This window comes from Crocodylus porosus, unplaced genomic scaffold (genome assembly GCF_001723895.1).
Source record: "Crocodylus porosus isolate Cpor-Errol unplaced genomic scaffold, CroPor_comp1, whole genome shotgun sequence".
NCBI lineage: Eukaryota > Metazoa > Chordata > Crocodylia > Crocodylidae > Crocodylus > Crocodylus porosus.
Genome location: NW_017728926.1, coordinates 18,187,422 through 18,203,111, shown reverse-complemented (window position 1 = coordinate 18,203,111; position 15,690 = coordinate 18,187,422). Strand labels below are relative to the sequence as shown.

Genomic DNA, 15,690 nt, shown 5'->3' with positions numbered 1-15,690 from the left:
GCCCATGTCATAGTTCCTTGATTGTGCAAGGACTTCCAATTCTTCCTGCTAGTTTCCCAGGCTCTCTGAATTCATATATAGATACCTGAAGTGACTAGCTGATTGCCCTGTTTTCTCAGGAAGAATGAGGCCTCCCATTTTGTCCCCTCCTGCTTCTGCTTCCTCTAGGTCCCCCGCTTTTCTACTTAGCTCAGAATCCAGAGCTTGAAGCTAGATCTGGTTCATCCTATGATGCTTCAGCCATAGACCATGCTGATGCTCTTAAACCACATGGAAACTAATGCACAAGAGACTGGCTTGAAACACAGGTTGTGTTTCACTTTCCACATGAGAATGACTGACTGATTTCATTTTTGCTGGCTCTTATCCAGATTTGTTCAGCATACTCTTTCTTAATACCTACATTTTAAGAATACTGTAATGTAGGAGCAGGCAATTATTTCAGGTGGAGGGCTTCTTACCCAGTTTTGACAAGCTGTCAAGGGCTGCATGGGTGTCCCTGCCCATGGGACCAATTTCTGTGGGCCAGCACTGGTGAGGCCCAGAGCGGGGCACAGGTCGGCAGGGGCCTATGGAACCAGGCTGGGCTATGCTAGCAAGGAGAGGGGGAAACTGGCCTGGCTCCATAGAGCTGCTGCCAGCTGGGACCCTGTACTCCTGTCACCCTGCTCTGACGCGGGCCCCATGTTCCCACTGGCTCCTGCACCTGCTCACACCCAGTGCCCCCGCAGCCTTGCTGTACAGGCTGGGGGTAGCGTGCAGCCCTGACCTGCGGTTGCCAGTAGAGTAGGAGCTGGTGCTGAGTGTGGGGAGAAGCAGCTCCTCTCCCGCCCTGTGGCTGGCACTCCCTGCTGCAGCCGCTCACAGTCCGCACGGGCCTGTCCTGGGCTGCGAGCGGCTGCAGTGCGGGGCGCCGTTCAAGGGGCAGGTGAGGGGCTGTTTTTCCCCACACTCAGCAGCAGTTTGTAATCCACCCCACTGCCGGTCTGGGTCCCATGCTGGCTCTGGGCTTGCCTGTTGAGGCTGCTCTGTGGCGGCAGCAACTGCCTGGTGTGGAGGAAAGTGCCCCCCCCCCCTTACCTGAGGTTCCCGTGCCAGTGCAGCCACATGGGCCCAGGACAGAAGCCCCTGCTCAGGCTTCCAGCGGGGGGCAGAGCCAGGTGAGCCCTGCTGTTGCTGGAGCCCGCCGGGGCCTTCCCCTGGGTCCTACTGGCCCTGGGTCCTATAATTTTTGACAGGAACCAAGGACAGATGAATATAAATTTTCTAAATATTTTAGGGGCCCTGCGGGCTGGATAGAATGGGCTCCCATGGGCCGTATTTTGCCCACCCCTGCTGTAACCAGTATATAAATATCCCAGACTATCTCTTTGGTTGGCTTAGATATGGGAGAACTGTGTTTTGAAGGAAAAAAATTGGTATGTTTAAATCTCTTAGTTAAAATAGTTAACAGAGTCCTGAACTAGATATTTGTCTGCAGAATCTTGCTTGATGAAGGAAAATCACAGTGAACCAAGAGTCCTTGGAAAATAGCTAGGACTAGCAGGCTATTGAATATATTAGACCTTGTCCATTTTAGGAACCTTACTTAGCAATCTTGCTACAAAGAGGTAATTTGAAGACAGTCTGGCAAAGTGAGCAGTCAGCTGACATGTTCATCATAATTGCCTCATGTTATGGTTTTATGGAGACACTGGTCAGTATTTCATATTTAAGGTTGTACTTAAAGCAACCTTTTTGTTGCTCTATTGTAGGAGTGGTATAATTATCTCTAAATCGACCACTGCAGACTCAAGAAATTAAGAGTTAAATCTACTTTTAAGAAATTCAAACATGTCAGGGTATTGAAAATGTACAGTTAAGGTACTTGGACAACATTTAGTTCTGTAATGTAGGTCATTTGTTACGAGCAGTAAAAATGCATCTTCTCCAAATGGATAACACCTATTCTGTAAATACAGAATGAATTATAAGAATTGACTAGTTATAGTTAAATTCTACTCAAACCAATTAAAAACAAGGTCCTTAAGGACTTAGTGCTTTCTTATTTGTCACAAATGACCTTAATAAAATAAAATTATTCAAAACTTCTGTGCATATAAAAGTAACAGAAATTTTATATATAGACTATATTTGAATTAGGTTGTAATTGAGTTGTTAATAATTGTGTCTCATTTTTATGACTAGAGACTGGGCCAGATCACTGATTTTTTTTTCCCTGCATAGCAAATATCCGTACTGTCATTTTCTGTGCATTTCCAGTACCTGTTTTAATTGAGTGTAACCATCTCTCCAAATCTCCTTCATTTGTGATATTCATATAGCTCCAAATTATATGTAGATATATAAAATCTCTTTTATCTTTAAACTGCATTTTTATTTAGTTTATCCCAGAATTAATGGGACTGTTTAAATTTACTATAATCTTTGAACAGTTGATTTAGCGAGAACAGAGTTAGCAAATTCAAACAGAGTTCTAACCATTCTTCCACTTCTTAATCTCCTCAGTTATGTATAACTAACCTTTTCATCAAAAGGGAAAATAATGTTCTTCAGGATTGTTTTTAAGGAAAGTATATAAAGGAATTACCAGCGTGTTCCCTCTATGATGACTTGTCTTTGTATTCCAGTCCATTTGTACTTAGAATCCCATCTTGGCTTGCATGTTTGGGCAAAAAGTGTATTAAATAAAAATTCATCTAACAATGACATATAAAGATTGGCCTGCCATCCTACTGATTAGAAAATGATAGGACTTCTTACTGTTATAAAATAGTTGCAACTTGACAGTCTATTGTGGACTATGAAAGCAACAATTCATCGCTTCTGCTGGGCAGTAAATGCCCTGGTATGTTGTGTATAATGAAGATTTAAAAAGCAGTCTGCAGGATGTCTTCAAATGGCATGTTAAATTTGTAGAGGACAATTCAAGGTTATACCATCATGTTCCTTTAAAAAAAAAAAAAATTCTGTGTACTACTTAAATTAGTTTATGTAAACCTGCTCTACCCAAATTAGCTGCAACTATTATGAGTTGATAGTTTATTTATAAGTTTAAACATACATTTATACTTTGGGTTTCCAGAATATTGAAGTTAGCAAAGTACTAAGGAGATTTTGTGGAGGAGAGGGGGTGTGTTCCCTTTTATCTGAACAGTTGGTGGAGATTTTAGACCAGGCTTTCCAGCACCAAGTTCTAAGGTCATCGGTGTCGAAATGACTTGGATCCTAGACTCTGTTTGTACAAGACATGCATAAAGTTTACAGACTTTTTGTTTTAAATATGAGTCTGTCATCTGAAGTGCATAAATTCTGGATGACAAATGTGTTATGAGCACTTGTAAAAGTACTTATTTGGCATTAAATTGGACAATACTTGACTTTCTCTTTGGGTAGTGAAGAAGTGGGTGTGGTGTTGAATCAGCATTAGCGACTTATTCAGGATAATAGGTGGTGATTTACCCATGTCCTAGAACAGAGAATAGTGTTGTCATTGTCCAGTATCACTGATGTGGGTGCTGAAGAGTGAAAAGCCCATTAGAATAATGACAAAATGTTTTCACAGCTGAAACACAGAGCTTTCAGATTTAATTGTCCTTTTCAGCAGTAAGTAGTATAGACTTATATTCATTAAAATGCATTTTTTTTGGTTGTCTTGAAAGGTTGAAGTTTTAATGAAATGTTTCCACTAGCTGAAATTAAAATACTTCTGAAATTGTATAGTATTTGATTTTTTAAAAATATTTTAAGGTAATGGGTTTTTTCCCACTTTGAGCATAAACCGTTCACGTGTGCTGTATAATGCCAGAATTGTAGGGAAAAGAAAGGTATTATGTTACTGTTCATTATATAGTTCTGCTTGTTTGTATTTCTCTATGGGAAAGTTCCTGAAATTATGACACGTTCAAATAAGCCCAGGAGTTTAGAAGTAAATGTGATTATCCAGATACCTGATTTCAGGATAATTTGCAAGCTCAAACATCTGGTGTATAGTGCACAGAAAGGCAGGAATCTGAATATGGTCATAGTGGATTGCCTTGTCTTGCTTTATGATCTCAAAGAAACCCCTTTGGAATCAATCTGGCTGATACCATTCTGTTTGTGGTAATGCCTGGGAGGATGATTATTGAAGGTCTGCAGTGCACCTGGTAAAATCCTTTCTGCATTACAAATTCAGCTGTGTTGGAATGTGGTCATAAAGTGAGTTCTCCCTGAGATGGTTTAAAGCTTAATTATATTTTGCAGTCTAAATGAGATGAAACTATGTTTTAAATCCATGCCAGATATCTTAAATTCTTAATATCCAGTCAAGTAAGAAACTACTTTCATGGTTAGATCAAACCACAGGGTCACCAGGTCCCATGACATGTTTGAATTTGCAGTGTTGATACAACCCCAGATGTGATTAAAGTGGTGAACTGTTTGAGACCATCCTTGCTAGAGTAACGTGTTGAAGTTAAAAAAGCTAAGGGCGAGTCATTCTTAAACTACGTAACTTGGCTTTGCCCACAGTAATAAACAGGACTCCAGGATTTTTGTGGGGGCTAGGAATCTGTGTTTAGAGAATGCATGTACACTTGTGCAGCATTTCTGTTTATTCTCTTAAAAAATATCAAACCCCTGTGAGCCTCTGCTTGGAGATGTACATACCTCACATGTTCCAGTGGGTGACTGCTGATGCTGTATCTTCATGCTGCACTGCCAGCCCTTGTTTGTTCAGGGCTGGGAACTGTGCTGACGTGTTGTCTACAGCAGGCTGATGCATAATGCAGCACTCAGCTGGATAGTGGCTCTGAAATGATAGGTAGAGAAGATGAATGGCATGGCTTGTCACAGAAATGGGCACTGGCCTTGTCATATCTAATTACCGGACATAATTAGATAAGTTTTTGTGAATACATGGGCCAGTTTCTAAGTTAGTCATCTAGGCCTTATTTAACTCAGTTATTTTGCAAACCATAGACGAGCTAAATTCTGATACTGCAATTCAGTATGGTATGGACACAGCTGAAGGCAATTAGCAGTAGGACCCTGAGAGTGCATTTGGTTGGGCTGGACTAATGGGAATGCTTGCATTTATTTGTAGAACAGAATTAATTTAGGACACGCTTTGGTCAGGACTTTTTAACTTATATGCAAATAAATAAAATGCCTTTGCCAGTTGTACAATAAAACCTTGGGTTACTTTTTAACAGCTAGTCAGTTTGGGAGACATTCTAGGGCAGGGGTAGGCAACCCGCGGCACGCGTGCTGGGTATGGCACACCACAGCCAGCGCCAGCTCTGGGTAGCTGCCTGGGCTGCTCCCAGCAGGACTTGCAACCAGAACCTGTTAGAAAGTATTCATACTTTTGTCTCTTTGGAAGGGTGCTGGGATGGGATGCCTGATTTTCAGTATTTTGAGAAGATGTTGGGCATCAAATGTTTTATGACCCGTAGTTCAGGTATTTTAAAAATGAATTTGTGGTAACCTACTTCATAGTGCTGTGATGCATTTCAGTATAAAATAAGTAACCCTTCTTCCTACCCCACTCCCCCCCCCCCCAAAAAAAAAGAAAAGAAAAAAGAAATCCTTCACCCTCCTCAGAATGTATGATAAGATGGTAGTAAACATTTTCATAAGGCTTATTTGGTACTTTTAGGCTAGCATAAAGTGCAGCGGTCAGCCCATGTTAGAAACGTAAAACAGAAGTTATTTTCTCAGTCTTAACCCTAGCAGGACTGACCCTCTGCTTGATGCCATCTAGTCTAATCTAAATTGTATTAAACTACAGAGATTAAAGTGTATCTAACGACAGACTAATATCCAACCTGCCTAACTGATCTCTGTCCCCATCTGGATATGTCAAGGACAGAGGCATCTTGCATTAATTTTCCTCAACTCCAAAATGAAATGAGCAAGTTCAGGCAAAAAAATGAAGTGCAAAATAATGTATGTATAGCATACCGTGATACCCATTTATATTAAGAAGTTTATCACAAGATTAATTATATGATACTGAACTTTGTGAGAATGAAGAAATTCAGTGGCAAGATTTGTTTAATCCTGTTAAAAGTCCTAGATGTATGAGGTTCCTTGACCTGCTGGAAAAATCAATGCATCTTGTAGCTGATGTTTAAGATGTATACTGTCCTTTTACTGGAAAAGCCATCTGTCTGCTGTCTTATCCATCCTGACCTTGCTCTGTAATGATGTCTCTGATTTGTTTTGAAGGGCAGGAGACTAAATTCTTAAAATACTTTGTACTTTAGGGGAATTAAAATAATTTCTTTTATGATGGAGACCCTTTGTGGAATGGAGCTAATGGGTCTTAGAAACCTTGCTCCAGTTGAGAGTTGCACATTTCATATACATGTCAGTTTTGTTGTCTGTGTGCGCTTCATCTATGCGCTTTAACTTCTTGACATATGAACCACCTTCCCTTGTAATGACAAAAAGGCTTTTTGCACCCTGGCTTTTTTATGTGCGGGCTTTTTGTTTCAATAAGATCTCGTTCCTCTGAAGTGGAAAATGTGAATGTATTTCATATATTCTTGTTCTGAAAAACATCTGGTAGGAATTCATTTGTAGTACATCTTGAGCAGAAGCTTCAGTACCCTAAGGAGCATCTGAAGACTCATGGGTATTTATCAGGCAGATTAATGGTGACTTACTGTGATGGTGGGCTGTCAAGGAATGTAATACTTGAACTGCCTAGCAGCAAAGGTTGGCACTGATGCCAGGGTTAGAGTTCAGTTTAAATGACCAAGAACTGAGCAGCAAAAAAAATATACATCTGTCACGTCATTTAACACACTTCTCCCTCTTCCCCCTAAGTTCCATTATTAGGCTTTCTGCTACCATGCCCTCTTTATCTGTGTATTTTCTCAGTTCAGTGCCTTTCTTGGAATGCCTGATTCCCAAGGCTAACTTTATTAGAGTAGGGCACATTCAGTATTTAAAAGCCTGCACTTGTTTTATAGTAATTTTTGATCACTCAGTGCTGTTAGCCAGGAATTTGGGCAGTGTGTGGTTTTCTTGAATGATTCTATTATTAAAACACCATAATATTCAAGACTATATTTATATGCTGTGTAAACAAACGGTGAAACAGGTTTTATATATGGATGCCTTAGGAGACTTACATGTGTTGCTATAAAATAAGGAGTCAATTATAAACCTATAAGATTGCCTTAAATAGGCTTTGGGAATAACCTCGTGAAAGTCTGATTTCAGAAACTGTCCTTTTATAAAATAAGGGCCCACTGTTCAAAAATTACCCATTCTGCAGTAATTTGTCCTTCACACTGAAGGATTTTTTATGCTTCAGTATTAATCCAGTATTTTGCCTTTTTACTTTTGAACATTTGTATTTTTGTTTAGCGCATTAAGGAATTATAATCCCCCCCCCCCCCCCGCCTTTATTTATCATGGAGAATTTACTAGTTTGCACCCTTCTCAAATAAATGTGAATGGGCAATAGTTCTATTTGATATGCATTTTAAGCATAAAGTTTGCTTAGCTGTAACTGTATCTTGGGTCAGAGACTATGGTAGTTAAGAAAATGTAAGTGGAATGTTAAGTAGCATGTAACAAAATGCAAGTTCAGGGTTTTAATAACACTGTGGTTTCTGTTGAGATAAAACCTGTCAGCTCTGTCTTATCACCAGAAATTGCAGGCCCAACATTCAAGTATGTAAGCGATTGTGTAAAAGAGGTGGAAATTATTAGATGTTCATTAACTCTGGAAAAGTGGCATACTCAAGGAGGCAAAGAAAATGATTTTCCTAAGTTAAACCCTGTTTTATGCTCATCCTGCTTAACGTTAACATGAATGCTTAGTATAATCATAAAGGAAAATTCTCAGGTTAAATTTGCTGCTGAAATTAAATTTTTGTAACTAGTAGTCACAGAACCTAGCTCAATAAAAATGTTTCCAAGACACACACGGGTCCACTGTCCAAAAAAAAGGGGAACAATTCCAAAACCGTTTGTACTGTATTTGCAACTTTTACATAGGAACATTACACTAGTGCATAAAAAAGTTGATAGTAAAACTCAAGAATGTTTTGCATTGTCCAAGCTGAGAGAAATGCCTACTGTGAAACTGCATTAAAGGTGACATTTTATTTGATTTAAAAAAAAAAACCTTTAAAGTATTCCATATGTATTCCTTAGTGAGACTGAGTTAAAGCTAAGTTTTTGGTGTGGCTTCAATTTGCTGGGCAGTTCTCTGAAAGTATAGAAGTTCAGAAAATAGCTGCTTGGCATCCCTTATCCAATTGTCAGTACCCCAGAGAAGAAGGATGAAGCCTTTAACAAACTAAGCAAATACCTAACCTAAGAAATTGCCTAGGGAGTGGTAAACTGAAGACGGAGATGAAATAACCTTTAAAGAGACTGAGGCTCTAGGTTTGTAACAGTTGCAGCAACTGACCACTGGAATCTGTTTGTTTGTGCAATTTATCCAAAGCTTTTCTATGTAATGTGTGCATCTTTGACTTTTTTTCCTTTTTTGCTCCCTCTTAAGTCTTTCCTGTGTTACTGACTTGGGTTTATCTTTTCTCCCTTTAGAGAGTTTTGAGGTGACAGTCACCAAAGAAGGTGATAAAGGGTTCTTTCTATCCCTTTTTATAAATATTAACCCACTAACTTTGGTTATGAAATGGGGAATCAGCACTTAAACAGAAGATCCTGTCATGCTTTTTTGCCCCATTTTATTCTCCCAGTTCTTTTCTATTTTAAAATATATCAATAAAAACCGTTACGTAACCAAACCCTTGGTTAGAAATATCTGTAAATCAGACATCCATTTGAACTGTTTGGGGTTTTATTGTAGACTCTATGGATCCTGTTGAGCTTGGAGTGGGGCAGGGCAGTCAGTATCTTTAGCTTTTTCATTGGTATTTTACTTTTTTTTTTTTTGGAACATTATGTTTTGCCCCACGTTTTATAAAGTAATATGGATTTGCTGAAAGAGATCACACTTCCTACAATACACTTTTTTAAATAAGCGCTTACCTGGTAACATTAAATCTGTTTTGTGATCCAGTTTCTAAATAGTCTTAGGTCATATCTTCATTTGGAGTATTTTGCTGGTGTAGGGATTTTGTAGGTATATTTATATCAGCAAAGCATTTAGTGTGGATACAGCTAAATTGGCAAAATCGTGCCTTAAAGAAAAAAACACCAGCTCCCAAGTTTAAACAGCTATTTAGTAAAAGTGCAGTTTTGCTGGCCTAACCATATCTGTCAAACCGCTTCAGTTGGAACATTTTGTGTCATTTGCGCTCCATACCTCCGGCTAACCAGCTGTACCAGTGGAAGTCTGTAACATAGACTTGGCCTTAGCTATCGTTAACCTAAGGTAATGTAGGCCTCTCTTTCAGGTCTGTTAGGAAGAAGTGTTTGACCAGAAAAGAAAGTCTAATAAATCCTTCCATGTGCAAACCTATGATTAACATTGTCCCTACTATATTAGTAGATAGCTGTTGAAATGGATGCCTGAAAAGTTGGTATTTCTACCTTTCTCATTCAGTAGTTTATTTTGATTCCCTAATTTTAGCCAGGTACATTGCACAGGAAGACTTTGTTCTTTTGATCTGTTGACAGAATTTCTGTAATTATGGTGCTGAACCTATACTGGATGCTTCTTCATCTCTTGACTTGTAACTGTGCATTTTAACCTTCTGCTCTGGTCAAAATAAACAAGCTGCCCAGCTATTCCCAGTAGCTTGGCATAGAAGATATTACCAGTGGCCTTGGCTGTATGCTCTCATAAGATCTACTGTTACCCTAGAGCTGTCTCAAGTACTCCTGTGAAATGCCTGTCTACATTTCTCTTTTTCTCTTTTGTATTCCTGCATGAATGGATGCAAAGTAAACCAGTTGCTTGGAAGGCAGACGTATGCTTCTTTTTTACTAAAGTTCCCAGAACTCACCCATTTTAAAGCACAGTGCTCTTGCTTTGTCCACAGACCCTCACAAATCCCTGGCTGCAAAATACTGAGTCATTTATTTTTTAAACTGTATGAAAGCTATTGACTGGTTCTAACCTCTGTTGCTTTGAATCTCTAGGTGAGATTTGTGGCTTTAAGATTCACGGGCAGAATGTCCCCTTTGAGGCTGTGGTAGTGGATAAATCCACAGGTGAGGGAATAATACGCTCTAAAGAAAAACTTGACTGTGAACTACAGAAAGACTACACGTTCACCATACAGGCCTATGATTGTGGAAAGGGACCAGACGGAGTCAATGCAAAAAAATCCCACAAGTAAGTAAATCTGGGGGTGGCTAAGAGGAAGTTCATTTTAAGTAGTCCTTTGCCTGATGTGGTTTATGTGCTTTATATTTCGAACGTATGTAAACCAAGTGATGATACTGAAAGACCCATGTGTGATATTGATGCAAATGGCAGTGAATTGAAAAAGAATGGTTTTGCTGTCTCTGCCTCCAGGTTGTAGCTGGCACTGCATTAGCCCTTGACACCTCTGGAGGTACATCAGGAAAACTAATCATGTGGTGGTACAGGCAGTTAGAATGCTGATAAAACTGTTAAAATCCTATGTGGATATAGGTACGGATCTCTGAGGAAGATCGTGTGTCAGATGCGTCCAAGACACATTCCTCTGGTAGGTGTTAGTGTTGAGGAACAGGAAGAAGAACACATGTTTTTATTGCTTCCAAGAGGCCTGAATGGAAAAAAGAAACTTATTGGCATGAGATTTCTTGCCTCCTAGATCAAAAGGTTGGTAACAAAGCAATCTGCTGTTTATATAGCGAAAAATGGAAAACCGCATAGTAAAAATTGCTCTAACAAGCCACTTGAAAAATAACTATGCAACAACTTGAAAAAAACATCTGTACAGCATGTGGCAGACTACCATTAGTCCAGGTCTGGTGTCATATTGACTAATATATCCTTGCTGTTTTTCTAGCCTTATGCCATCTAGAATGTAAACGATGTGCCAACTTGGAAAGCAACTTCATAGGGTCATGTGCTTCAAGGAGAGTGGCATATAGATAAACTTCCTATCAGCACTTGATTGTACTATTGGGGAAACAGTCAACATGGAAAGATGACAACAAAGTTTCACATACCGTGTGAAAGTATGGTTTTCCTCTGTGCAATTCCTGTGACTCCTTCTGTGCAGCAGGTATTCACATTGTAGAACCTGTGGATGCCTGCCATTTTTTCCTGCTTGCTGCAGTTCATGGGGTTATAGGCAGGATATGGGCTTAACAGAAAGGAATTAAAAGTTTGCACTTAAAGGAGCACCAGTTGGTAATCTGAGGAAACTCAGTAAATTGGTGAGAAAACAGCAGCTCTAGAAATCTTGGTGTCTGGAGCATCAGTTAATGGTTGCTTATCTTCTATACTCTTTGGCTGGCCTGGCTGTGTGACTGGTACAGAGCTGGTCATTTTCTCTTGGTGCTAAAATGTGTTACTGTGATAACCCATCTATTATTGAGTGTGTTGCACTGAGTCTCCTTAGCTGATATGTAACAGTGGAGCTCGCTTTGGTCAGTTGATGCAGTGAAGAAATCTGTGAAATGTCAAATTGTCTTGCACTAAATTTGCTGGGGACTGGGCCAAAATAATCTCTTTTTTAAGAAAAAAAAATCTTTCATTTCCTCTAGGAGGGCAGCATTGATTAAATGTTTTTCTCTGTAGTCTCTTGCATGTGTTTCATCTTGTACTTTTCTCTCTGGTGATGAAGAAAACTGGATCTTGCTCATTCTATATTTACTCACATGCTGTGTGACACATACGTAAGGAGAAAGGTGTGAGAGACCTAAACTGCTTGGATTTATAGATCACTGTAAAATACTTAAGGTGCATCTTTAGTAGCTCTTTCCCCTCAGAACGCTCTTTCCTTCAGAAGCCTAACTTTGTAATTGTTATTGCATCTTAATAAGACAAGATGCCAAGTGTCATATGCAAAGTATGTATTACTCTCTTGGGAGGGGGAACTGTATTCTGCCTTAGCAGAGGGATAGATTTGCACTATGGAGTTTGCTCAGTCATTGGCTACAATGAGACATTCCTCAACTCTTCCTTAGAAGAGCTAATGAATGGAAGCTTTGCAAAATATTCCTGTTCTGATTATTTTGTCTTGTCCCCAGAGCAACAGTACATATCCAAGTGAATGATGTTAATGAGTATGCTCCAGTGTTTAAAGAGAAGTCTTACAAGGCAACAGTCATTGAAGGGAAGAGATATGACAACATCTTGAAAGTGGAAGCTGTGGATGCAGATTGTTCACCCCAGTTCAGCCAGATCTGCAGCTATGAAATTGTAACTCCAGATGTTCCCTTTGCAATCGACAAAGATGGTAAGAATTGGGGAAGTGGGAAAATTGCTCTAATTGGTCACTGGACAATGGGCCACCTACACATGAGTATCAAGGCTGCTCTGATGTGCTGTAATTACAGTGCATCAGAGCAGACTTGATTAATCAAGTTGCTCCAGCAGTCTTGTGTATCAGCATCCGGGTGCTTAAAAATGGTGGCAGGGAAGCTTTAACTAAAGCTTGTCGAATGAGCTTTAGTTAAAGCGCCCCTGCTGCCATTTTTAAGCACGCAGACACTGATATGCAAGATGCTCCAGGTCCTTTAATTAGAGCAGCTCCTGGAGCCACTCTAATTAAAGCACTCTTCCCACCATACTCCCATCGCACGTGTATAAAGACCCATTATCTTCAAATTTGTCACGGTCATACTGAAGTTAGTAAGAAATATACTTCAGTCCCTCTATTTGTAATCTAGTTCTACAGTATAACTGAGCAGATATGTATTTGTTACCATTTCAGATTCCCATTTGAACTTTTGTACAGTAAAAGTCAGGATCTCTTGATGATAATACAAACCTCACTGTTTCATCTCTCAAACCATCTCAGGCATCTATGAATCTGCAGACTCTCATTGTGCTAATATACTTTACTATGCTAAAGTAAAGTGAATACACGGGCAGGCAGGGACCGCATCCAGGCAGACCTGGATAGGTTAGAGAAGGGGGCGGATCTGAACAGGATGCGGTTCAACAAGGACAAGTGCAGGGTGCTGCACCTGGGGAGAGGGAACCAGCATTATGGTTATAGGTTAGGGGCTGACCCTCTCGGCAGCACAGAGGCAGAGAGGGATCTTGGAGTCACGGTTGACTCCAGGATGAATAGGAGTCGCCAATGCGACGAAGCAGTAGGCAGAGCCAACCGCACTCTGTCATGCATCAACAGGGGCATCACTAACAGGTCCAGAGAGGTCTTGCTTGCCCTCTGTGGCACTGGTCAGGCCATGGCTGGAGTACTGTGTCCAGTTCTGGGCACTGCACTTCAAGAGGGCCATGGAGAACCTGGAGAGGGTCCAGAGGAGGCCGCTCGTATGGTTGGGGACCTCCGTGGCCAGCCCTGTGAGAGGCTGAGGGACCTGAATCTCTTCAGTCTCCGCAAGAGGAGACTGAGGGGGGATCTTGTGGCTGCCTCCAACCTTATCAAGGGCCACCAGCAGGGACTCAGGGAAAGTCTGTTCACCAGGGCCCCCCTTGGAGTCGCTAGGAACAAGGCCACAAGCTGAGGGAGGGTAGGTTTAGGTTGGATATTAGGAAGAACTACTTCACTGTAAGGGTGGCCAGAGCCTGGAATAGGCTTCCCAGAGCGGTGGCGCTCTCACCTTCCCTGGAAATTTTCAAGAGGAGACTGGATAGGCACCTGGCTGGGGTCTTATGACCCCTGCTACCCCCAGCACTCCTTCCTGCCCATGGCAGGGGGTCGGACTCGATCTGTCTAGGTCCCTTCCGACTCAGTGATTCTATGATTCTATGAAGTTCTAGTTGTTTCTTCCTCTCTCTCCTCTTTTTTCTGTCTCGTCTTAAAGTCTGAGGTGCTCTCCTATTTTTTTGGTTTTTAACTTGGCTCCTTCCTCATGCCCATAGATTGCAGACACGATTGCTTGTGCCTAGGGATGGTATAGTCCAGGGATCGGCAACCCTCAGCATGGGTGCCGGTATGTGGCACGTGAAGGTATTTTGCTTGGTATGTATGCCTCTGGGCAGATGATGAGGAAGGGGCCAGGTCTGTGCTGCCACAACAAGGATCAGACCCCTCACAGTTCCCATGCCATCTACTTCTGGCACACCAGCATCTTATGAGTTGAGGTTGCAGGTGTTTTTGGCACTGCCCAAAAACGTTGCCTAACCCTGGTATAGTTCCTTTGGAACACGCTCCAGGTGTATCCTCCACTTGGATGCCTGAGTGTGCGTCCTTTACAAGCATCTGCCTTGGTACAGCTGCTCTCAGAAACACAAATTGCCTTCCATGTCCAGGCTAGCCTTTCATGTTATAAAAATAGATTACAAAAAAGCCTTTATTTTTTTTTCTGTGCTCTGTTATGTCGCTCTTTGGTGTGGATCACTGATGCCAAGGTTTGGGGCCAAGTTCATTAAAAATTGAGGTACTTATGAACAGTTCGTGAGGTTTAGAGGGGTCTGTGGGGATCACGTGAAGCTCTTCCTCTGGTGGTTGCACTTAGTGGCAGTGGCTTCAGGTGTGCTTGCTTCTAAATTTTTATTTCATTGGAAAATTCTTTGTCAGCCTCCTTGGACGCAGCACTTACTATTCTTCTTAGGCCTGCTTTGGTCAAGGGTGCAGCCACTGTTACCAACCCCCCCTCCCCAGTGTTTAAATAAAATGCTTAGTGGGATGCATTAAAGGACCTAGTATTTGATTGGGGTCAGTTAAGTCTTGAGTTTTATTAAAAGATTTACACTGACATATTAAGCTGCAAAGAGACAAAGTGACATGATTGCATCTGTTGCTGTATGTATTTGTGCTAATCGTCTGGATTTAAGTAGTTCTTAAATAGCTGGGTTGGTCATTTAGCATTTAAAACCTACATAAATAGAGAAGGGTTAATTAGGTTGAACATATGGCTCTGAGTCTTAGTACATGTAAAAATACGTATAATGCAGCTGTTAGTCTAAAAGATGCATATATTTAATGTTAATTTCCAGGTTACATCAAAAATACAGAAAAATTAAACTATGGCAAAGAACACCAATATAAGCTTACAGTGACTGCATATGACTGTGGGAAGAAGAGAGCTGCTGAGGACGTATTGGTGAAGATAAGCATTAAGCCTACATGCAAGCCTGGCTGGCAAGGTTAGTTCAATTTCCTCCCTATTTTGTTTCACCCGTTGCTGTACTTCTACTTCAGTGTAATACCAAAGATCTCTAATCCTGTTTCTTTTGGTGAATACACAGGTTGGAGTAAAAGAATAGAATATGAACCCGGCACTGGTTCTCTAGCTCTCTTCCCCAATATTCACTTGGAGACCTGTGATGAGCCCATAACTTCAATTCAAGCAACAGTTGAACTGGAGACCAGCCACATTGGAAAAGGCTGTGACAGAGATACTTACTCTGAGAAATCCCTTCACAGACTCTGTGGTAAAACTACGTCAATTGGTTTAAGTAAAATAGTTTTTCTGTTGCTTGTTTATCTTTCTTTGCATATCTCTTCCCTAGCCAGGACTAGGAAACGCATCAGATTGGTGGGCACTTGATTTTTGTATTGGTGTATTAGTCTCCCCAAACTCGACTAACAAAAAAGGCGAGTCAGTGTTTTGAAATACCTGTTACATCAGAGAAGATCGCTATGGGTTCCTTTTCTAGTCTCCCCATTTGGGACAGCAGTTTCTCTTACTGGAGATAAA

General features: G+C 40.9%; 1 protein-coding gene across 1 annotated transcript in view; it reads left to right on the top strand.

Annotated features, from left to right (window-relative positions):
• Window positions 1-15,690, top strand: part of CLSTN1 (calsyntenin 1) — a 56,573-nt gene that overhangs the window by 20,260 nt on the left and 20,623 nt on the right. The window contains exons 4-8 of the mRNA XM_019541743.1: window positions 8,554-8,583; window positions 10,057-10,252; window positions 12,106-12,314; window positions 14,987-15,136; window positions 15,239-15,424. Coding sequence (XP_019397288.1) covers window positions 8,554-8,583; window positions 10,057-10,252; window positions 12,106-12,314; window positions 14,987-15,136; window positions 15,239-15,424 — 771 coding nt within the window. The remainder of the gene's footprint in view (window positions 1-8,553; window positions 8,584-10,056; window positions 10,253-12,105; window positions 12,315-14,986; window positions 15,137-15,238; window positions 15,425-15,690) is intronic.